This window comes from Xiphophorus hellerii, chromosome 6 (assembly GCF_003331165.1).
Source record: "Xiphophorus hellerii strain 12219 chromosome 6, Xiphophorus_hellerii-4.1, whole genome shotgun sequence".
In the NCBI taxonomy this organism is placed as follows: Eukaryota; Metazoa; Chordata; class Actinopteri; order Cyprinodontiformes; family Poeciliidae; genus Xiphophorus; species Xiphophorus hellerii.
Window position 1 is genome coordinate 15,329,770 of NC_045677.1, and position 23,419 is coordinate 15,353,188.

A 23,419-nucleotide genomic window follows, 5' to 3' on the forward strand; every position below is an offset into this window, starting at 1 on the left:
GTTATTCATCCTTGAATGTCAAACCCTGTAAAAGTAATTATTATATTAATATCTACTTGCAAAAGTTATTGTTGTTTCCACTCTGTAAAGTGCTCCTGAGACATTTGATTTATTTTTGTGTGAGTGTGCCTTTTAACCATAGCCAGAGCCAACAATGAAGCCATCTTAGGCTGTATAGAGCGTAGAACAATGCTGCATTGCCCTCTCCCCCATGTGTAGCTGTGCATTGATAATTAGCCAACTGGAATAAGGTAAGTATAGGAGGCTGTGCTTACAAGAAAGACGCATTTGACTATTTAGGCCACAGGTGTCAAACTCCAGTCCTCAAGGGCCGCTGTCCTGCAGTTTTTTAGATGTGCCACAGGTACAAAACACTGGAATGAAATGTCTTAATTACCCCCGTCTTGTGTAGATAAGTTCTCCAGGGCCTTACTAATGACCTAATTATTCTGTTCAGGTGTGGTGCAGCAGAAGCACATCTAAAAGTTGCAGGACAGCAGCCCTCGAGGACTGGAGTTTGACACCCCTAATTTAGACATATTTAGATATTTTTCCTAGAAAAAAAACACAACAAAAATTCTAGCCCGGATATTTGTTAAATAAATTAACAAATATCAATTAAATGAAATTAAATCTAAATGTAATCTTTTAGATTTTTTTTTGTCTTTATTAGACTAAATGTATCACTTCTTCTAGATAATTTCTTAATCTAGCTTTACCTAAGATAACTTCTGTGTCTTATCTTTTCCTGTCTCAGAGTAAAGGGAAGCAGAAGTAAAGAGTGCAAGTGTGAAAACTACATTTAGTGAGGTACATCCACAGCTCTGCTTTCTTACACTGTAGATGTTATCAGCACTGGGGTTAGCACAGTAAACATGAGGTGGCTGAGCAAAATGTACTTGAAGTAGGTAGGACCAAATAAAACAGGAAAAATTCTATTCTCCATGTGTGACATGAAAAATCCCAATAATAATAATAATAAAAAAGAATATCAAGCAGCAGTTCAAATGTGTGCCAAGTAGAAAGAGATTTGTAAATGTTATTGGATCATCTTAAACTCCACTACAGCAAAGTGGTACCTTTATTAGCCATTAATGGTTGAACTACACTTTACCAAACATAAATAGTTGAGGGCATTTTAGTAGTATCTACTTGTTGTGTTTTTATTTTGTGCTAGTTAGATCATCTTACTTTACTTATCTGAGTGTGTTAAAGTTGACAGAACATATATGTTGCAGAGGCTGTGGTGTGAGATCTTGTGATACAACCAAATACGTGTGATCCCTTTTTGGTAGGTTTGTTAAAGTAAAGCCGGTTAAAGTTCAGACATTTATTTAGATTACAAATATAGTTGCTAACTTTGGCCATGAATAGACGTTGTATGTGATGGATAAGCTTCTTAGTTTTGAGTAGTTTAAAAGATTTGTGCAGAATTCAAGTGAAGTACACTTTTCTGCATTTATCAGTGAATAGCACTATTTTTAAAGACTACATATCTACCTTTCAGCTTTTGAAAACAATGTAATAGTGGCTTAGTTACTACGGTAAGTTAATAAGAAAAAGTAAATCACATAGTACTACAAAATATTACATAATACATAATGTTTTGTAATACTATGTATACATAGTACAGTACATAGTACATATTACAGTATACACTATGTATACTGTAATACTATGCATTACAAAACTACAACACATTTATAACCAACTTTATATATCAGGTCAAAACATGGCAATTAGTAATCAGTCATTAGTACCTTAACTTTTAATCAGTTGATTTTGCTACTTTTTTCTACAGAAATAAACCGCTTCTCCATTTTGCATTAGCTTTTAGGTGTCAGCAGATTAGTAATTTGCTTTCATGTCGGTACAACTGAGTGCATGTTAGTCGGTGGTTTTCCTTTCCTCTGCTATAAGCAACCCAGTGGTCACGCTAGTTTTACTTCCTAAGGCGTTATCAGCTGTTTGTGACAACGCATTGTGGTTTAACGACCAAAACCTAATCTTGGGTGTGGAAACAAACCGTCAGTGAAAATAAATGTCAGAAGAGAAATGCCATCTGAAGCAAGGAGCCGGTTAATGTTGAAAAAGTAAAATATGGGAAAAACATTTTCAACTTCATAACTTATTAGATTAAGATTACACAAACCCCATTCATATATAGTTAGAACTGGATATTTACATACTTTGAGTAAAAAGACAAGTCGTCGTCCCAGTCTGATGGCAAATAACCCTAAATCTCTCCTATTTTAGGTGAGGATTACAAAAAAAATTTATTACTAAATGCAATGTACAAAAAAATGTTTTAAAAATTATTTTTAAGTTACTTTCTTTAAAATCAGAAGCTTAAACACTCTAAGATTAATATGCCTTCAAATCAAATAAAATCAGAAAAGTAACTTCATGCCTTTAACTGTATCACTACACAGCAGTGTTGATGTTAACCTTCAGTCTTACTTCTGCACAGAAGAGATGTGCAGCTTTCAGAAATGCACAAATAACTTAGAAAACATTTCAATTATTAATTTCCAGATGTAAGCACTGTTCTAAGATGGATGAAAAATGCTTTGAAGTGACATCAGTAGTCTTAAAGATTGTCCACAACTCAATGGTGTGATGAAAATGTAGAAAATGTTTTGCAAAACGTAAATATATAAATAGATGTCAAAACATCTTTTTTTCTGCCAAGACTCTGTGCAGGTCACAGACTTTGAAGGAATAGACAGCAATAGTAACGTATGTTTTGTTACACTGCGTTTCTATGGATAGAAAAACAAACCTTTTCCAAAATATTGAAAAATCTGTTTGTGTCTTCTACACAGATGTGGCAAAAACTTGTAGTTACTGACTAGCCAGCATGGTGTTGTGTTGGTTTTATTCATCTAATCTTCTTTAACATTACAGCAAAATGGTTTTTGGATCGCCTGCGAGTCCAAGGAGAAAAACTGTGAAACCTTCAACACCTGTGTTGAGATGAAAACATTCTTTGTGTCCCTGGAAAGACGGCCTTGAGGTGGGGTGGAACAAATGTCATGCAGATTCTCCGCCCACTGAGCTGAGAAGCGGGACATTCAGAACCGCAGGTCAAGGGACCCAGGTCCGGTTCATTAGAAGCGTTGACTCAATGAGACTGAAGGCTACGAGTAAGAAGTCCCGACTTATCTCAAGCCAATTTTTCAGGCATCAGAACCTAACAGACCGTGAAGGTCTTCCTTCATTCTGGTGAATTCTTTTACTTTTCCAAAAAAATTAAAAGTGAAATTATTTACATTTCCAGAGGAAGCTTGCCATTTGATAGTTAAATCTTTAATCACTGCAAGAAGCTGTGTATAATCGTTCTCCAATCTTTCAAATTTCCTCCAGGCGTGATTTGATGTTTGTCTGCTTAATTATATTTGTTTTAATAAGTAATGGTTTATTATTGATTTTTAATATACTCATAAAATTTGTATAATTTTTTCTTTCATGAGGTTTGCAATTAGGCCCCCTACCGAGGAGAACTTAAACTTAAGACAGATTTTAAAGCTGAGAGAGATGAATTATGCTTATTTTTAAAGACAAAAATAACTTGTAGCAGTATCTGTGTTTAATTACCAGTAGTTTATTCCCATTTTCCTTATAAGTGTCATGTATTGTAGTGTGGGGATTTGCACATTTGTGGTTTTACTGAATCGTTCAGACACAGATGTGAACAGCCCAAACATAAGACTGTTTTATTATTCCATACTGCAATAAAAAAGTATGACTCCAGCAGATCCTTCTCATATATTATAATACAGATGCAGAAATGAAAGTTTATTCTTTTAACAGCCTAGTATTTTACAAGAAATAGATAACTAGTTGGAACTTTTGAACATGTCCTTAAAACAGGACATAAGTGGGCATGAATCCTTGGGCTCTACTTCGCCGTTAGTATCCATGAACAACCAGCCGAACAAATAAGGGGAGAGGGGAGGGTGGATAGGGGGAGGAGGTGAAGTGGGGCTTTTAATAAATAAAACAAAAGTATTTTTTTCTATTCTTTAACATGTTATGAAACCCAAACATCCACTCCTAAAACAAAATCCACATACTATAGAGGCCAAATTTGTCATCTCTTTGAGTAAGTTTTTGTAGGAAGTGTTTCCAAATCAAACTGAAGCCAAAAGAGATCAACATCTCTGAAGAGAGCCGATTTGGCCTGGCAGACGGTGCATTCACCAGTTTGCTCCAGCTATAGGTCAGTTTGCAAGACAGCGGAAAAGAAAAAAAACTGTAATGGAGAAAATGATTGATGGGAAACGACAACAAAAGAAACATTTTGTGGAAACCGGGAGGGCTGGGGTTTAGGTAAAACAGCTGCTGTTCAAACTGGATACAGTCACTGGGATTTGCTCAGCTGCAGTCCCTTAAAAGTCCTCCAAGGTTTCGATTTCCCCCATATTCAACCTCTCAGATGATGCATTCACAGAAAAACCTAACATTTGAAAAAGAAAAATGAAAAGAATAGAAGACTTAGTACACAATAGCAATAAAACCAAGATGTTTCATTAATTTAATAGCTGGACGTTTGAACTCACCTAAAAGGCTTGGGTCTGCTCGGACCATTTTCTGCTTCTTTTTCTTCTTCCCTGAGGTGACCGTCTCAAATCGTTGCTGCTGGTCACTTGTATGGTTGGATTGGTAGATGGCTGAAGATCCCATTCCACCCCACACAGAGTCCTTGAGCAGAAACAGATCATCAGACTAACGAGATCCCAATCATTACCCTGCAGGTGCCTTAAAATTACAAATTGAACCTCCTGCCTTTGCTTAATTCAACCAGATGTCTGCATGAAAGGCTGCTCCACCTCTGACTAAACAATCTCTTGTCAGCTTTCATAGTATAACCTTATTTAAGTCTGTACACTAAAAGTGATTTCCCAGAGATGTGATTTTAATCGTCTGTCCTTGAGTATGAAACTCATGTGCCGACTCTTCCTGATTAGCTTTTTACTTTGACCTGGACGACTGTATTGTATTCTCCTCCTCGTCAATTTATCCATCTTCTTTGGATAAATTCATTTTTTCCATAACAAAGCTTATATTAAAATGTTGGGTTTAGTTAATATTTCAGTTTCCTGTCATTTGGACGTTCCAACATGCGAGAAACACTATGTACACAATATCAGCTATGTGGGTCTGAAAAATTTCAGATTGAGACTCCTTAAGATAAAAAACATTTTCCAGTTCTGCTGCAACTCAACCAAACTGGAAAAAATATGCGTAAAGTTTATAGTTAGGTGAGAAAAATAGATCAAGATGTATGACAGTTCTTTAAATTTCTCCTATTAATTCTCCCTCTTGCTAATTAGTTTGTTGTTTTTTTCCAAAATAATGAAAAAAAATAAAATAAATACACCTAGTAGGAGCCAGATTTTCAAACAATAAAAACAACAATAAAACTGTTCAGGACTGAAAAACAATCATCTATTAATCTGAATTACTTATTTAGCTCTTTCATAATGAGACATTGCAAAAAAAAAGATTTTTTTTTAGCATGCAACGGTTATTTTAGCTGAACACGGTCGCTTTAGTCCTTTGGAATGTGTGATCCTGAATGAGTAACTATTCTCAGACAAAAGACATCTGATTATGTCAGATTTTGACCTGATTATAAGACAATTTGTCTGGAACTCAAAGTCAAAAGACAGAAATGAAACTTTTGGGTTATTGGATCATCAAGTAAAGAAATGTTTAGGCTTTTCTACCTGCTGCTGCTTGGCTTGCTGTTGCTTCGGCAGCAACTGTTTTTGTTGATTAGCGTTCTGTTTGGCACGACGTTCCAGGAACTGCTTGGCAAAGTCCTTGGACTCAGGAGTGTCCCCCAAATAAGCCCTGACGTAGTCATGCACCTCATAAGGAGAATCCAATTCCTTCAGGAAGGATGCAAACGTTGGAACTGGCAGGAAGACAAATTGCACAATTATTCGTCACTCAGGCCACCAGGAGAGGTGGATCATCACATGTGGTTGGAGCCATTTCCTGAAAGAAATAAATTAGGGTTTACCATCCAGATTGTTGGCTGTGTTGAGCGAGTGCAGGGTTTGCTCACACCACTGCATAAATGTGTCCTGCTGGCTCTTACTGACACCCTGGAACAACTTTAGCAGCTTCTCCTCCTCGTCAACCTTCTTACTGGCTCGCCCACTCAAAGAGTTACTTAATGGAGAGGACAAAAGAACATCGGGCTACTGTTATATTAATCGTCATTATGAGTGTATTACTCATATCTTTCAAATAATCAGTCATGTTTTTCCACCACAAGCTCTGACTAAGACAATGTTTTAATTTGGCATTCTAAACAAATACCTGAGGTTGGCGTTGCCTTTGTTGTTCTTCTGGGTGTTGCCTTTTTTGGTCTGGGGAGGCTGCTGGACGGCCTCCTTTATGGCCTCATCCCAGAAGCCCATGTTTGAGTTGTGGGTGTCGCCCCAGATACTGCTGGAGTCGGAGCCCCAGTTGGTGCTGGTATTAACAGACCCCCAAACGGAGTTACTCAGCGATGTCTGTGAGGAAACACACGGTGCTTTAAGGTCAACAATGATTTTCAACATGAATCTCACATTTTACGTCATATTTTCACAAAGTTGTCTGAGGCTAAAAGCAGGAGATGATGATTGGCAGAACATGAAATTTGTCTTTTCAGCAGTGGGACTGAGAAATTGGATTCACTCTTTTTAGAAACATGCAAAGTCGCCAGCAATAAAAACTATTTTTATATTTTTCTTTACAAGTTAAAGAAAGGTCTGAATAAGTTGGCTCCTATACTGTAAGTGCCATATAATAATCTATTTTGCTGTACTAAAAATCCTGAGAATTCTCAGCCTAAAACCTGACTAAACTACATTTAAACTCAACCCTTAGGTTGACCCTGGTGCACAATATGCTGAGAAAAAACAGTTCAAATGTGAAGCATACCCTTTTTATTTTTACAGCTTCAGAGTTCTAATTTTGAGAAACGGATGATAAAATCTGTCTGCATTCAACAACTGGCAGCAGAAGACAAATCTATGCGTGAAGTGGCTCTAACACAATTCTAACTATAACAATCTTTGACTTTAGAGGTGTGAAGTCATGGGACAGCTTTGGATTTCCGTGCATCATTTTGCAAAAATAATTACCTCCATGTTCATATTTAAACAACCTTCATGCTCTTTCTGTTTGACAAACACCACAAACTGTTACAAACATGGCAACATGCACCAGGCAACAAACTTCACTGACTATTTTAATCTGCTGGAGGAAATTTCAGGGAAATCCATATTGCATCAACTGCTACTTTCAAAACTTGAATAACAAGTGAAGTCATGACAAATGGTATGAAATAATATGAACTACTGCTATCAATCAATTAAAAAATTTAGTCAGATTAATCACACTTTGGCACTGTTATTAATCACTATGACTAACTTTGTAAGCTTGAAATATAAATACACACGTAGTTGTGCAAGGCCCTCCTGTCGCATTCTAACCAATTAAAATGCAAGAAACTACATGTTTGTCTTTTTTGGCTGCAGAAAGCAGGTAATGTAGACTCCTACTACTAAACTGCAGGTATGAAAAACTTACTTCACTAAACATGTACCAAAAAGTACCAAACTTGTTCTGGGTACAACTGAGAGATAAGATACATTTAATTTTCTAGTTTTTGGGTTCCTTTGCCCCTTTCTGATGCCACCCTGCGTAACTGCCCATCCAGCCCATACCAAAAATCTCCACTCACTGTGTGCATATTTTCTAAAACTGTTTTGTCTAATACAAAACATGTCTGAAGATTCTCATTTTTCCAGGTTTTTATATTCAAGTAGGTTTAAATGAAGTCATTTTATTTTAAATATTCATTTAGAAGTCTTCCTCTCCATTCCTTTCTAGTGGAACTCGTACGACAAGGCAACGGTCGCTTATCCTCATCCAGCCGAGCGACCGGCGTAAATCGTGCATGTGAAATTTCGAGCTTGTACATGTAGATGTGCAGACATGGACCAATGACGCAACACGAGAAAACTGAACATTTTTAAACTTTTGTTGCCGTCTGCTGTTGTGGAAAATTTCTCTTTCGCTGTTGCTTGTCGCTCGTTGTGTGTCGAGTCCAAAAAGCGCTCCTCCCTGGGAGAGAGGCTGTTAGGTTAAAATAATAGTTTAATTAATCTGTGTTATGCAATATTAACGAGTAAAAATTTTATGATTATGACAGCCCTAATATTACCTAAACAAAACTGATTTATGATCACAGACCTTTTCTTTAACTGCAATATCAGTGTGTTGAAACATACATTGAGAGATCAATTTAGTGAAAAAGGCACTGATGAAGTCACTAACTAAAGCTTGGTGCAATCGACTGTGTTACATACGGTTCTGTTTTGAGTTCGGGTCTGCTGGGTGACGGTGGGATGTTGTTGGGGTGGCTGCTCCTTCCGCTGCTTCATCTGCTGGGCCTCCTCCCTCTGAATCTCCAGCAAAGACTTGGTGATAACAGGTTGCTTGGCTACATTACCCCAACCAGAGAGCTTGGCATGCGACTGCTGGGCTTGTTGTAGCGCCTGCTGTTGCTGCTGCTTTAGGAGCTCTTGCTGCTGACGTCGCTGCTGTAAGGGTGAGAGGACCACAAAAGTGTTTTTAGCAAGGATAGGTCACACATGAAGTTCATTTATTAGTCGAGAAATAGAGATGTCGCTCTGCTTCCACAGTCTGAGATGATCGTAGCGAGTTGTCTGGGTGTTTTAGCTTAAACTAAACTAAAACATGGAGGGTTATTTCTGATTCAAGTAAACCTAGTGATCAACGTTTTGTGCAGCAGCGACCACAGCCTCTCAGATTATGGTCAGAAAGATGAACTGTTTTTCTTCCTGTTTACAAATTGAGAACAAGTTCAGGTGAGGATGGGGGTAATGTCTTAAGTTTTTCATCTTTAACTCAAATGAGTACTTTGTGATGGAGCATTGTCCTGCATAAAAATCATTGTCTTTATGAAACATGCAGACTTCTTCCTGTGTGTTCTTCTTTTGTGTTTGCTTTTTTTTTCTCAACAAGTTTCTTGCGACCCTGTTGAGTATTTGCAACAAAACTAGAGGTGCACCAATTTATCAGCCCTGACGATTTCTTTAATTTTGGGAGATCGGTCGATAGTTAAATGTGAAATGGATCATTTCCACCGATCTCATCTACCTCAGTAAGATCTAAAAATCATCCATTGTCCTCTTCTGCTCTCCCATGAAAGAGGTTTAACTAACTGACCGGCCCACCGCAGTCATGTTTGCACGTTTTCAGTTAATAATAGTCACCCCACTGTTACCAACTCTTGCTAAATTTTCGCAACATTTCAGACAAAAATTTTAAAAAATTTGAATCGGCAGGTCGGGCTTTTTACAGATCAATAAACAGAGATCGGTCAGAAAACTGCAGTCGGTGCACCCAAGACAAAAAGTTTAACCATACTCCAATGTCATAATTTCAAGATTGATGCATCGCTCCGAGAGATTTTAAGTTAACTTCTGACTTTTCTAAATCTGTACATCAATATTGCGACGTTCACCAGTATCAATAGATAGTTTCCTTGTACTGTTGAAGTACAGTCTCTGCTGAGATCAGACACATCTCGTTTTAAGTGATTTGACATGGCTTCAGTAAAAAACTATTTTAAAATATATATCAGGGCCTAACATTTTCTAACATATCGGTCCCATAAATATTACTTGACTAAAATTAACAACCGATGTTTCATTTCCATCTTGTTGCCATTTGAGGAAGCAAGGAGTTATTTGCTTGGTCATAAGACAGCAATAGTGATGCAGCAGAGACATGTGGGGAGTTTAACTAAAGCAGATAAGCAATATCAGCTGGGTGGTCATTTATCATGTTCTCAAAAAATTATATTACTAGCCATAACAGTAACATGAATATTAGCCCAAATCTCAATAGTGAGGCATTCCTCATAAATATATTACTCATATTTTGATCCAATGTACTTCCACCTTTCTTTACCTGTATTGCACTGAGGTGCCAATCAGTAATCTCTGACTGGGAGAAACATAGCAAAAACACAACAGTTTGTTTTGGAGAGTGTAAGCTAAAGGTAACATATTTATTTCAAGTTAAAAATGTAGAGAATTACAAAAAAAGGAGGTAGAGTGTAACATCATCGTGGGTCTTACCTCCTCACATGCCTGTCGTTCTCGCTCCTCTTCTAGTTTCTGGATCTCGGCCAGTGACAAGGCATTCTGTGTGTGGTTGTGGTTGGCTGACTGCTGACCCCACTTAGAAGATGATGGAAGCTGCAAACCAGGACAAAAGGTTTTCTCAACATTTAGGTCCATTTTGTTCAGTTTTTAACACCTAAAGCTGGCAGTGAGTCCTTACCTTCATTTGTGCGAGCTGCTGCTGTTGTTGCTGCTGCTGCTGCAGTCTTCTGAGGGCCTCTTGTTGCTGCTGCCTCTGTCTTTGCAGCTCCTGCTGTCTTTGGGCCTCCTGCTCTCTTCTTTTTTGCTCCTCTTGTTGCAGTGCAAGAGCTGCAGCAGTAGCAGCGGCCTCCTCCTCCACTCGCCTCTTCTCCTCCTCGCGCCTTCTCAATGCCTCCAGTTCTTCTTGCTTTCTATGCTCCTCTTCCTGATGCAGAAGAGAGAACTGCTTTTATTGAATCATTTTTATGAAAATCACTGCTTTGAGAATTTATTATTTATTTACCTGTTTCCGAAGGAACTCTTCCCGTTTCTTTTTCTCCTCTTCTTCCCGCCGTCTTTCCTCCAATCTTCGGAGAGCTTCCTCCTGCGCCTTCCTCTCCTCCTCTTCTTTCTGCCTGCGTTGCGCCTCCTCTTGTTCTCTTCGTAGCCTCAGAGCCTCTTCCTAAAGATCCAATATTAAGTCGGTGCCGTTAAAAAAAGTTACTCCTAGACTTTACTCAATTTGAATACAGTTAAATTGCGCCACCTGTTTATGCCTAGCCAATTCCTCTTCTTCCAGCCGTTTCCTTTCCTCCTCCTGTCGAGCCCTGAGAGCCTCTTCCAAACGTTTCCTTTCTTCTTCCTCCCGTTTTGCTCTTAACTCTGCCTCCCGTCTCTCCAGCTCCAACTACATATTTAAGCATAAGTTAAACATCGGTATGATCAAAGCTCATTAAAAAATTTGAGTAGATCATATCGAAGGTGATGATCAACATCTTCTCTGTTGGCCATAAACCAGTCCCAATAGGAAGGTGCAATCGCAACTATTAAAGTAAATTCACTAAACATTTTTTCACATATTTTGTGCACTTTCAATTTTCCCTTGTCATCACAAATCTGACCAACGTTTTCTGCATTTCCTTATTTTCTGATGAATCACTGCAATTCCACTAATTCGTTACCAGTCCTCTTAATTTAACCTCCCATTTCATGACAGAAAGTTGAATGTGTGAAGCCAAATGGTAATATTTGCCTTTTTTGCCTAACATTCTAAAGATGTTCTGTAGGTTTTGTTTATATTGTGTATACAGTCTGTGTTAACTTGAATGACCTATACTGAAGTCTTTGTTTTACACTTGAGATAGTTAATGTTTTGCACTTTTTGTCTTTTTTGGGAAGGTTATGTGCAGCAATTCAACGTTTTTGTAAGACCATTTATGGCAAAAATAAAGCTTCAAAAGAAATTTGATGCAACTTTTTGAAAAACAGGTGCTGCGAAATCAGTCATTTCAGACTGCAGAAATAAATAAAAAAAACATTGAAATATCCTGGAAGGACTGATAAACAGACTTGGTGTAGGTGATCCAAGGCAGACCCATCTCCATTGGTCCATATGTGAATTCATTGGGCACCAATGATACAATGAAAGGAACCGAAAAGGCACGGAAAACCCCGGCATGGAGAGCAGCTGCATTGTTATGGTTTTGGAGCAACGAGCTTCCTTCTTTAAAAGTGCTTCTAGATTTTGGCTTGTGGTGACATTTAATGTTTGATCTATACATTGTCCCTTTCTAAATAACTACTTCAAAATGACTAGCTGTAAGGAGCAATACCTTTAACAATCACCCATTATTAGCACAATATATATTTTTTTTAAAATCAGCTTTGCTCAAATAATCACTTGTTCCTGTGTGCATGCATACACACTGAAACCTTGCTCATGTCCAGATTTCTACTGTATCATTTTAAATACAGCAGCAATTTTTGTGAGAAATCTTGAGCCGAATCACTGCTGTACAGGCATTTGTTACTTCAGAAGCTAAAAGTAGTTTTGCTTTAAAATATCCTGTCATCTCCGATAAGTAGGTAGGCAGACAACAGCATTACTTTCTGTCCAAGTCTCCCGTTAAATTTGAGATTCTGTAATAGCAGAACTTTGCTTTCCTTAAGACACATTTAAGCTAGCTCTGTAACAATGTAACTCACTGAATAAAAAATATTTTGCTGCTTAACATCATTTTGCTTAAGAGTGAACAAGTACTCTGAAACGAATCCAGGTATTCTGTCTGTACCTCCAAAGGTTCACTTCAACATAAACCTGTGTTCACAATCTGAGACCTCTTGATGCAACACACACTCAGATTACAAACGATATAACAGAGAAAATAATAATGCAGCATGTTTTGATAAATCAGGGCCACTGACACAGTTGAAGCGCAGCATTTGAAATGTGTGATCTATTAACATCAGCTAGCAATTCTTATTTAGAGTCAGCAGAATTATCTACACCTTTGTGCAGGAAAACATTATCTGGAATATATTTAGTAAAGAAGCTGTGAAATGTACACTAGCGTTATTTCATATTCCAAAATAGCACATCTTGGGAAAAACCATGTTGGCCTAAATTTAACACTGAGGAATCTTTAAATGCCAGAAAGAACAACTAAAGTCTGATGAGGTGATGCTTACCTTTGCAGACCTTGCCTTCTCAAACTGCTGCATCTGCTCAATAGTTGGTGCTTGTGCCACTGAGTCTATAGGCAAATCCCATACACTGCTGCCTTCCCAGGCTGTGTGCAAGTAATAAGAAATTATCTATGTAACTGATTTGTTTCTGCAACAGCAAATGCAGCCAAACACCAAAAACAGAAACTCACTGCTTGTAGCAGCCTGTTGAAGGTTTGGTGTGCAGGAGGCCTGAGAAGAGGGATTCTGCATTTCCCACACCGAACCCGAGTCAGGGACTGACAGGGATCGGGTAACAGGAGGTAGAAGACTGTCAGAAGCACTACAAAAACACAGGCAACAACAGCGGAAATTAATACACCACTATTGAAAATTGTGCCAGACATGTAAATCCCAAATGTTATCTTAAGGTCAACGTGTGAATTATTGCAATTACAAAAGGCTGATTGGTTGCAAATACTTAGTAGGCTACAATATTTTAGGGGTCGTGTGTTAAAACTTTGCATTTGAGCACATATATTAACAGTTCTTTACACAAACACCTGATATAAGTCTTATTAAGTGAGATCAGAAAGAGCAGGAGAACGGTGAAGGTGTTGTGATGATTAAAAAGAAAGTGAGCGAGAAGGAAAATGTAGGTTGAACATAATCTATATTATCATCACAATATTTAACAGCATCGCAATGTTATGTTTTCCAGATCAAGCAGAAGAACATAAGCTAAATATGGACTTAGAGCAAGGGAACAGAAAATGTTGGTAGCACTTTATTTGAAGGGTTCTGCATAAGACTGACATAACACTGTCATAAACATGATGGAATCTTCTGTTGTCATGAAGTGTCATTGGTAAATAATGACACTTTTAATGCAACTTTTTACACCCCTCCAAAGTGTACCTAAAATGTTTTTTTTTAACTAATTGCTCCCAACCTTATCTTTAGAGCCTGGTATTGCTGCAGAAGCATGTTGATCTGCTGTTGGTGCTGCTGCTGCTGTTGGAGAGGAGCTGAGTTGAGAACTAAAGTTTTCTGCTGGGCCAACGCCTGGGCATACTGTTGCCTGTTCCGGAGCAAAACAAGAGACAAAAAGAAAGAGGAAACAAAGTCAGGAACTGAATAACTTAACATGTGATGGTAAAAGATTCAATTACATTATGTTGAATAAGTTCTAATCCAGAGACAAGCTTCAATTGACTTGTGTAGTTGAGATTTTGGAAGCAGGAGGAACACGACAAGAAAAGGCAGCATGTACCTACAATTAAAGCCAGACAAGGCCCAGCAAGTTCTATGTTCATTGTTATGCTATTAACTTAACCCACTCAATAACTGGGAACCCTGTCTGTTTCACACATTGGTCTATAGTTTGTATGGTTTAAAATGAAATGCAGATGTTTGTGTAGAGAAAGATAACACAACAAATTTGCTTGCTTGCAGAGAGAGTCTAAACATACCTGAGGAGGTATTGATATTGCAGCTGCTGCAGCTGGTAAAGGTTGAGAGCAGTGAGCTCCTGCTGTCTCTTTAATCTCTCCTGGTCACCATCAGCCTGCAACACAGAGAAGGATCAAATAAGAACAGATCACAGCAGTGTTAAAAAAATAAATCAATCAAATAAATGACTGTTATTTAAAGTCCTAACATGTTCCTTAGAAAGCCTAAAATGTTGCATGCTCTGATTGAGATCAAAGCAGAGGCTTTATTTGAAGGTTAAACTACTACAAACTACATACTACAAACTACGTTTTAATTTCACATCAATATTACACTTTCAGGAAATATTTCAAACTCTCAAGCTAAGAAAATGTAACCAAATACCTTTAAAAACATCATAGGACAACAGTAAATTCAAAACAATTTTGCTTCATAAAAATATAATGGGAAATTGGGTGCACTCTAATGCCATCTACAGGTCACTGCCTGGTACTAAAGAAAACGAAACCTGAAAAGCCTTCAAGCAAATCAAACTGGTTTAACATTAAACTCACCACAGAGCTGCATAATCAAGTTCCTGGAAACTCTTGTTCCTCAACAAGCTCTATGTTGAAACTACCCATTGTTCATTCTGGAGTTCTAAGAAGCATAACAGCCTCTGACAGCGATGCACAAAACATTGGTTTACAAGATACTATCAGTCTTCATTTGTAAACATTTATAAAATCCAGAGGAGCTGCAGAGAGCACTCGTATTTATCAGCATTAGTAAAAAACGATAGAAAACAATCCAAGTCAATTCAATCGTGGCTAAGAATAGCTGGCAGAATGAAAAGGTCAAATATTTGTGAACAAAGCAGCTAATAATGCCTGACAAGAAATCAAGCACATAATCTATATTTAGCTCCCAGGTTGGTAATGAAAATTTCCTCTCAGCTTGACTGTTTAAGAAAAACAGCTGATTTGATCCCTTATTTCTGAGTGCTCTAACACAGGTTTCAAGTTATCACTTCTCAAACGCTGTAAAACATCAGAGAGTCACTTGGATTTTGAAGGGGTTCCTACTTGTAGTGGTGGCGGTGCGGGGCCTGGAGTAAAGGGCACCCTCCCCCAAATCTTCATCATCTCTCCCAAAGGTTGGAACACTTCATCACAGCCTCTTTTGACCAACAGAGACATGGTGAAGTAACCAGCCTGAAACCAGTCAGACATCTCGTGATTGCTGAACGGACCTGAGGATGTAAAAGTGAATTGGGGGTCCAAATGAGACATGTTGTGAGAAACAATGCGACGTTGAAATGTAGAGCACATTGAGCTTCCTGCCTTCTCACCCTGTATCTCCCCCTGTGGATCTTTGTAAAACCACTTGAGAGCAGCTTCATGGGTAAGCGGCAGGCCCGCAGGTTTAGGCTTCTCTGAAGTCTTTGCTGCAAGTCTGTCATCATCCACCCCGCTGTCCTGGAGGTATGCTACCATCTTTTCTGCCTCCTAGAAAAGAATATATCACTTTAACTCACCCACAAATATACACATCTGTAGTGTAACATTATTCAGAACAGTATTTGATGACAACTTCCAGCAGAATTTGTAGAAACTTACTTGTTCAAAGTGTTTCAGACCCTCATCTTCATCAGTGTCATGCGTCACCGTGGTGGGCCTACTTATAGGTGCTATTATATTTGTTGTGTAGGGTAAAGCATTGTTTATTGCCACAGAGATTTCTATGGGTTTTTGCTGTGGTAAATGAATAGTGGATGACGGAGCAGAAACCTCTGTATAAAACACACATAAGCAGAAATTGTGAGTTGCAGGGTGCGTGCAGAAAGCAGTTTATTTTCGATAGGAAATAAAGTCCCACCAGGCAGGTTGGTGGAAATGTGGGTCATGGGGTGCGACTCCAGAATACTACTAGACATGGGAATACGAAGCGGTGCTTTGCAGGGCTCTGGTGGGAGCTCCAGGGGCGGGTGGCGCTCAGCTGGTCCTTCAGTCTCATCTGTTCTGCTGGGATGGTTTGGAGACAAATTCTGAGCAGGGGGCTGCAACTCTGAGACTGCTGAAGCCACGACTGGACCAAGAGACGGACAGCCTTCTGACATTCTGGCCAAGTCTGAAACAATTAAAAGAAGCACAAATTCACAAAATTAATTAATCGGTTTTCCATTTCAGATATTTTTACTTTTGTTTTGGCCCAAAAAGACAAACGGCGTCAGAAAAAAGGTTCTTGTTCCGCACAGATAAAAGAAATCAGAGAAGACAAGAGGAAAGGTGGAGAAGTTGGTTGATTTTTTCTTCCAGTAACAGACGTGCTCTGTAAGCTTTATAACAACACTGGGTGGCTTTTTGTTCTTTCACCCTTTAAACTTCTGGCTTAGTTTTTCAAATCAAAACAACAATTCAGACCCTCCTTTAAGATGACAGATGCGTTTTAAAAGAACAAAATGTAGCATCAGAAGATAAATTTTGTTTTAAAGAAAGACTCCATTTTGAAATAAATGAATTTCTTGCTGATTTCTATTTAGATGCACGAGTTTATGTAAAAGCAAAACTAAATCTAAAGTGATGATTATTTTACTGACTTTTTCGATCAGGTTCTCTTTTGGCTTCTTTTTCTGTCTCTTTGGTCTCCCTGGATAAAATATCTTCCTCCTCCAGACCTTCGTCACACTCTTCCAAAGGTCTGAAGTCAAGTTCTGCTTCTTCTGGGATCGGTTCCTTTGACGCTTTCTGATAGCAAAAGAGAGAATATTTAAACAAAGTTGACACCAGCATCATCCCAGAAACCTCAATGATGACATTTTATTTTCAAATGTGAAATGACAGGAAGTAAATATTTAACTGTTTTTCATATCTTACCTTTAGAGAAAGAAAAGCTCCTGAGGAATCAAACGTTCCAGCTTCTTCATCTGCGTCCTCCAGACACCACTCTGGTAAGCAGTCTCGGTCATCCTCCAGGCTGCCGCTGCCTGACCTTGGTCTCCTGTAGCCGCGCTCCTCTTCTCTGGCGTCAAATGGGAAGCGCCGACGTTGGTCTGGATGTTCCCGCCACCCTGCAGACCGAGGCCCATCTAGGAAAAATGCAACATAAAAAAACCCCCCAAAAAACTATCAGTCACATGTTTAAACTGAAATAAAGATAATAAAACTGGATTTCTTCCATATTCTGTGTACATTTTGTGATAATGTAAATGCAACTAAAACTTGGTGATAACTACAGATATTTCTCCATGGCAAGAACTGGATCAGAGGTACGCTCTTGAACACTTTTAGCTATCTCTTCATCAAAGACAAGTACAATAATAAATAACATCTCAGAATGCTTTTCACAGTTGGAGAAATCCTTCCTGACAAGGGAAACGTGCAAATTTGTCTGCACAAAAACTTAATGTGCAAGCTGTTGCATTTCATGTTAAAATGCTCATTCTTATTTTTTGAGGCAGGCTTTTTAAATCAAATACAAAATGGCACATATTTTAAATTAAGAGTTTATTTTTCTAACTTAAGGAGAATCAAATAGAAAATCAATAAGGAATCGGATTGCTAAGTGAGACTGCTAATTGAAATAGCATCGCTAAATCCTTATCAGTTCTCATCCTTAGTAAAAAGTAACTCTGCTGGTTACTTTTGTTTTATGTTAGTCATGGAATATTATTTGAAAGTTACACTTTCAAAAATAAAGCAAGATATTCAAAAATTCTGTTTTTATGAAAGTACTTTTCACCCAATGATAAGCCCAGGGTCATAAAACAAATAGGACATAATCCACCAATGCATTTATCAAAGATGATTCATCTAAGGTAAATGTATAGGTGACGTGGCTCATACAGGGCCCACCTGGGCTCGGGGGGCACCAGCGTTCATTGTCCCGACGAGAACCTGCCAGGTGCCAGCCCCCCTCATCATCCTCACCGTTCTGATCATCACGAGAAGTACGCCAGTTCTCACTCTCTGAACGCGTAAACTCGTGCTTCCTGGGTAGACCTGTCCCTCCATCCTCGTAGGTGCCTGGTCGGGCTGTTAAAACGACCAGGCAGAAATTAAACAGGGATCATGATATAAACACTAAACAATAGGCAACGCGTAATTTACCCCAAAATTTTCAGTGAATAACTTTAATTTCTGCGAAGCACACTTACTGTGATTGATCTGAAAATGCCCAGGAGCAGCTTCTGATATGTGAAAAGACAAAAACAAGTTGGTGAAGCAGTTTGTATGCCAAGATACACACATATTGATTATTTGAGCTACAAAATGTGACACCAACCTGGGTCTTTTCGACCTGGCTTTTCAAATCTTCTATCTCCCCTGGTGGAAAAAAAGTCATCACTAAAAAGGAGCAGACCAGTCAAAAACAAATCTCACTGCACATTTGTATTGGTCAAAACAATGCTTGATGTTGCCAGAAACACTTTGACACCAGAAAGTCATGTTCCAATACCTTTCTTCCCAGCTTTGAGAGCGGTGAATTTCCCTCCCTCCACGACCAAAACCTTCCACGTCGTCAAAACTTCTTTGGTAAAACCCTCCATCACCTCTTCCCCGCCCTAAAAGTTAAAAGTATAGAAAGTAGGAGATAATATTTAATCATAAATGGGACATGAACATAGTACATGTGAAATGAGCCTGAAGTTCCGGATGCTTTGCCTAACAACAACTTTAAGTTGTTCATGTTACCAAAACACATGAAAATATCCTTATGACCTCTTTAACTTTATGAAGAGAGGGAACATGCACCTATCAAGTAAATGAAGTTGGTCTACCCCCAACATTTTCTTGTGAGTTTTGCACAACAAACAAACTTCAAGTAAGAATGACCATGACTGTCCCAAAGTGCAGCCTGACAGCTAACCAAAAAAAAAAAACGCCAGATGGCCAGTCCACTCCTGCTTGTGACAAACTCCATCTTCAAAATCACTTTTGGTTTCTGAGCAAAACTGAACACATGTGTTGCTTGTTAGTTTCTACAAGTCAGTTTACTGTTAGTAATTGGTCAAGAGCACATGAGCTAAAATTCTGATTGTCAGCAGTGTATTTACTGAAGTTAGGTTGAGACAGACCAACAGGCTGCCTCGCTATCAAATCAAAAATCACCGGGGCAAAGTGCTATACAGCCCTGTAACTGGTAAAAAAAATCACTGTGTTTTAAAGGAAGTTTAGTCCTTCAAAGGACTGACGAGCTCAAACAGCTGGTATGCCGGGTAAGCACAACAACTAGAGAGGGGTACTGATACACCCCATGCCTCAAAGTGTGGGAACAATGATGGGCTGCCAAAAGGAATCTCAATCATCTACAGTTGTTTTCTCTCTGAAGCCCCACAAGATCAGCAGCTCAGCAAATGAAATATGTGTCTGCTCTTGAAGTCACTTATTCCCCAGAGGTTTGACACCATAGTGTATGGTCTTTGTTCAATTCCTACCTCTACCTCTAGATGTACTTCGGCCTCTTGGCGCTCCAGCTATGGGCCCACTGCCTCGCCCTGTCAGCCGGAGTACAGCTGCGCTGTTTACAGACATAGAAAAATTTCTCTGCAGATATAAAGAGGGGGAGAGGGAGAGGGGAGCAAACAGTGAATTCTTCAGATTGATCCTTTGTTAATACCTTTATGACTAATTTATGAATGAACCTAAATAATATTTTTTTCTCACAGAAAAAAATCTTTTTGCAATTGACATTAATGTCCAACACATATCACAAAAATGCAAAAGCTTTGCACTCAATAGTATCATTTGTAGTTTTACAAATAAAAAAACTCATCTGCATTACAGAATGTGAAATATGAAGAGACTTACAAATCTAATTACATCCTAATTACAATGCCAAGCAAAGCACACACAGATCCACATAGTTGGTAAATCAAACATGCATCTATTCTGAAAAGCTATCCAGGGGAAAACTCAGCACACACAGAAATTTGGGGAAAAGGAGATGTAACTTTTAGCATTTTAAGAAACTTAAACAGCTAGAGTAAGTAAAGTTTATTATAGGTAACATAAATGATTATTATTAGAAGTCGACATGACTGAAGCATCTCAATTATCAACTGGCCTAAAGTAGGTCAAGCCTGAATTGCTTGAATTGGAGCCTTGCTGAGAGCACCGACATCAGTTGTCATTGTTGCTTGATGAAAATTGTTACGTGATGAAAATTGTGTAATTTTGCCTCATGTCGCCCACCTCTTCTTCTCACAAACCAAACTTTTCGCCCTCCACCGTCTTGCAAAACTATTTCGTGATTGGTCAGAATTTTGTGAGTGTGTTTGTTTGTCAGGCCTCTTATTGCTTTCCTACCTGTTCTTCCTCCGTAAAAGACACGAGTGCCAGAGGCGGCAAAGGTTCTTCTTGCAATATGGGTAGAAACTCCTTATCATGTAGGTCTATAGGGATCTGGAAGAGAGGAAAAGACATTTTTGTTTCTAAAAGATGCTAAACTAAGGAAAACATGCATCTCATCACGGATTTAACATTTTTATGTAAATCAACACTGACTGAGCGAAAGATACAGTCGCTGCAAAAATACTCGCCTTGTTGTCCTTTACATAAAGTGCTAACATTTCTTCTCTCCCGTAACGATAGTCTGCAAGTTTATACTTTGGCAATGCAGGTGAGAGTGGGGGAGAAGTAACAGCATTGCTGCTTCCACCACCACCGCCGACCCCACCTCCAGACAGGGCACGGAGCCTTGCAGAGAAAGAAAATGTTGTTAGGCAAAATGGTCAAAAAAACAAGAGACAGCAGCAGTTGGCAAGACTGAACATGTATGGGAAAGCTGCAGGAGCGTCAAAGAGTACTCATGTCAGAACAAAAAGAATTATGACTGTCATCATGTTCAACCATTCATGCCTGTTTAATTACCATTCGGGTCCAAAGTTAAGTGTCTGGGTTTCGGCCATTTTTCCTTGACGTTCTTTAAACATGCAAAGAAAAAGAAGAGATTATCATCCATTTATTTCTAACAAGTACAAAGATTGGGAATCAAACGTAATCATGTGTAGACAACGGTGCAAGATAAAGTTTTAGAAATAACAGTGATTTTAATCTTGCTTATGTTACAGTTACAATAATTCTAAATAACCATTAACTATATTTTGATAATTATCAGAATGAGCATTTTAATAATTTACACCCTTTTATTTATAATGATAGTTGTCTCATTAGAAATAAACTTAACAGTTATTGCATCCAAAAACAATCCTCCTGAACTCATGAAAGTCAGATAAAGCTTTATTGAGATTAGGACACGTTGGGTAACAGTTTAAATACCAGCTTACTGATTTTAGTGAATTTTAGCTGTTCAAGATATATGGCCCATCCCAAGAGAGCATAAACAGTTTAAGATTTCAATCTGCTATTTTAGGAAGCCTCCCTGAGCGCAATGCAGGTCCACTACCTGCAGTTGATAACAGAGGTGCCCTTAGCTTAAACAAATAAGGTTTCACTCCGTGAAAAAGAATCATGGACTGACAATATTTATATATATTACATCAGCTTGACAGCAAAGCACTCCAATGAAAGGCTTCTTCAAATGGCAGGCACAAATGTTTACTACTGCCATATGAAATCCTGGACAAGTTAGTTAGTGTATTTCTCCACTTAAAGAGAATTGATAGACCAACTCAAAATGAGTTAGAAACATCTATGAGAAGTTACACATGTGTTTTTCTCATTTCGCAATGTTTACATAAATCAATTGTTTCATCAGACTTTGCATGACATGACTGAAACGGTTTAAAACAAAAACTGTTGAAATCGGTAAAAGACTAGTCGGTAATTGGAGCAATACACTTTTGAGAAGAGCTCAAAGTTCTTCAGAGAAGAAGATGATACATTTGTATTGTTATACTCCTGTTATGATATAAACTTCAATCCCTAAGGGAAAGTTATTCAATATCGGCCATTACGACCAATCCAGCTGCTTAACATCAGATTGCATTTGACCATAAAGGGGAACGCTCGGTTTGAACACTGAAAGTTGCTTTAAAAGGTTAAACAGAAATAGCCCTCACTGCGATGTCAGAAGAAGCGAGTCAAGTTTATAGGTTCAACAATTCAACAGAAAACTTTATTTGACGTCAATCACGTTGTTATAAGAACTGAGCGTACAATAATATATAAACTGTAACTTAGCCGCGCACTTGAAGTTAAAGTACTCTTTAGCTACATGCTGTTACCTGAATGTATTTTTCCAACCAACACGAGAGCCAGTTGTGTTAGCACGTTAGCTTAAGGTTCTTTAGCCCAAGGGTGGCAAAGTATACGTTTGTCATACACAAGTATTTATACGTTGATAATTATTTCAATATTATTTTTATGTGTTTAATATATTTAACACGAGCACCACTGAACTGGAAGTTAATTTATATATTTAACCGTAGAAGCTAGCATGCTAACTGACTAGCTAATAGCTGCACGCGGCCCTCCCGAGCACACTGGATCCACAGCGGTGTTTCTTCGTCAAGCTGTACCGGACCCAGCGCGACCTAACCGGAACGCCAACATACTCTATCTCGATGCTGCAAGGCCAAGTCAACATGGTAGCTTAAACAGCACCCCCAACCAGCTCCCCGCCGTAAGAACATGCCTCTTTCATATGGGACTTAAGTCAAATGTATAAATATTCCTGGCTGGTGTATGAAACTTTAGCTGTCTTACCTCTGGTGGCTGTGACAGCTCAGGGTTTGTATGCGTGTTGTTGAGTGGCTCTCTCTCTTCGTTTTCCACAAGATGGCTGAGTCTGGGTCACATGACAATACACATAAACCCGTATGCAGTGGACAGATTTGCTGACTAGTACAAAGTGGTAATGATTACTCCCTAAATGTCACATTCAGAAATAATAATAATAATAATAATAATAATAATAATAATAATAATAATAATAATAATAATAATAATAAGAAGAAGAAGAAGAAGAAGAAAAACAAAATTTTTAACTGGCTGTTAGATTTACATTCCTACCAATTTTATTGTTCTGTATACAAGTATTTTACATTTAATCTAAAACATGTTCATCTTCATATTTCTAGTTTTGGTTTGATTCATAGTATTTTAGTGTGTTGCTAAGTTTTGTTTGTGTGTTTGTTTTTTAGTGTTAACTCACCACAATTGTGTTTCCCCAGTTTTTCC

General features: G+C 38.4%; 1 protein-coding gene across 9 annotated transcripts; it reads right to left on the reverse strand.

Annotated features, from left to right (window-relative positions):
• Positions 1–3,586: 3,586 nt before the first annotated feature.
• On the reverse strand, positions 3,587–23,033 carry gigyf2 (GRB10 interacting GYF protein 2). 9 transcript variants are annotated; one of them, XM_032565673.1, is made up of 30 exons: positions 22,946–23,033; positions 21,149–21,200; positions 20,818–20,974; positions 20,585–20,680; positions 19,714–19,822; positions 18,735–18,840; positions 18,561–18,601; positions 18,433–18,465; positions 18,131–18,310; positions 17,153–17,364; positions 16,876–17,023; positions 16,155–16,406; positions 15,896–16,068; positions 15,628–15,784; positions 15,362–15,528; positions 14,318–14,412; positions 13,798–13,926; positions 13,058–13,188; positions 12,870–12,970; positions 10,948–11,088; positions 10,705–10,863; positions 10,381–10,644; positions 10,176–10,295; positions 8,376–8,609; positions 6,334–6,530; positions 6,032–6,183; positions 5,733–5,923; positions 4,823–4,826; positions 4,563–4,706; positions 3,587–4,459 (listed from the first exon to the last, which is right to left on the reverse strand). In XM_032565673.1, exons 2-30 carry the CDS (start codon positions 21,184–21,186, stop codon positions 4,392–4,394), a joined length of 3,999 nt encoding a protein of 1,332 aa, XP_032421564.1. In that variant the 5' UTR covers positions 21,187–21,200; positions 22,946–23,033; the 3' UTR covers positions 3,587–4,391. The 9 variants fall into 9 exon arrangements, with proteins under 9 accessions (XP_032421564.1, XP_032421565.1, XP_032421563.1 ...); XM_032565674.1 differs by having other exon boundaries at positions 18,206–18,310; positions 18,561–18,622; XM_032565672.1 differs by having other exon boundaries at positions 10,381–10,626; positions 18,561–18,622.
• Positions 23,034–23,419: the final 386 nt, after the last annotated feature.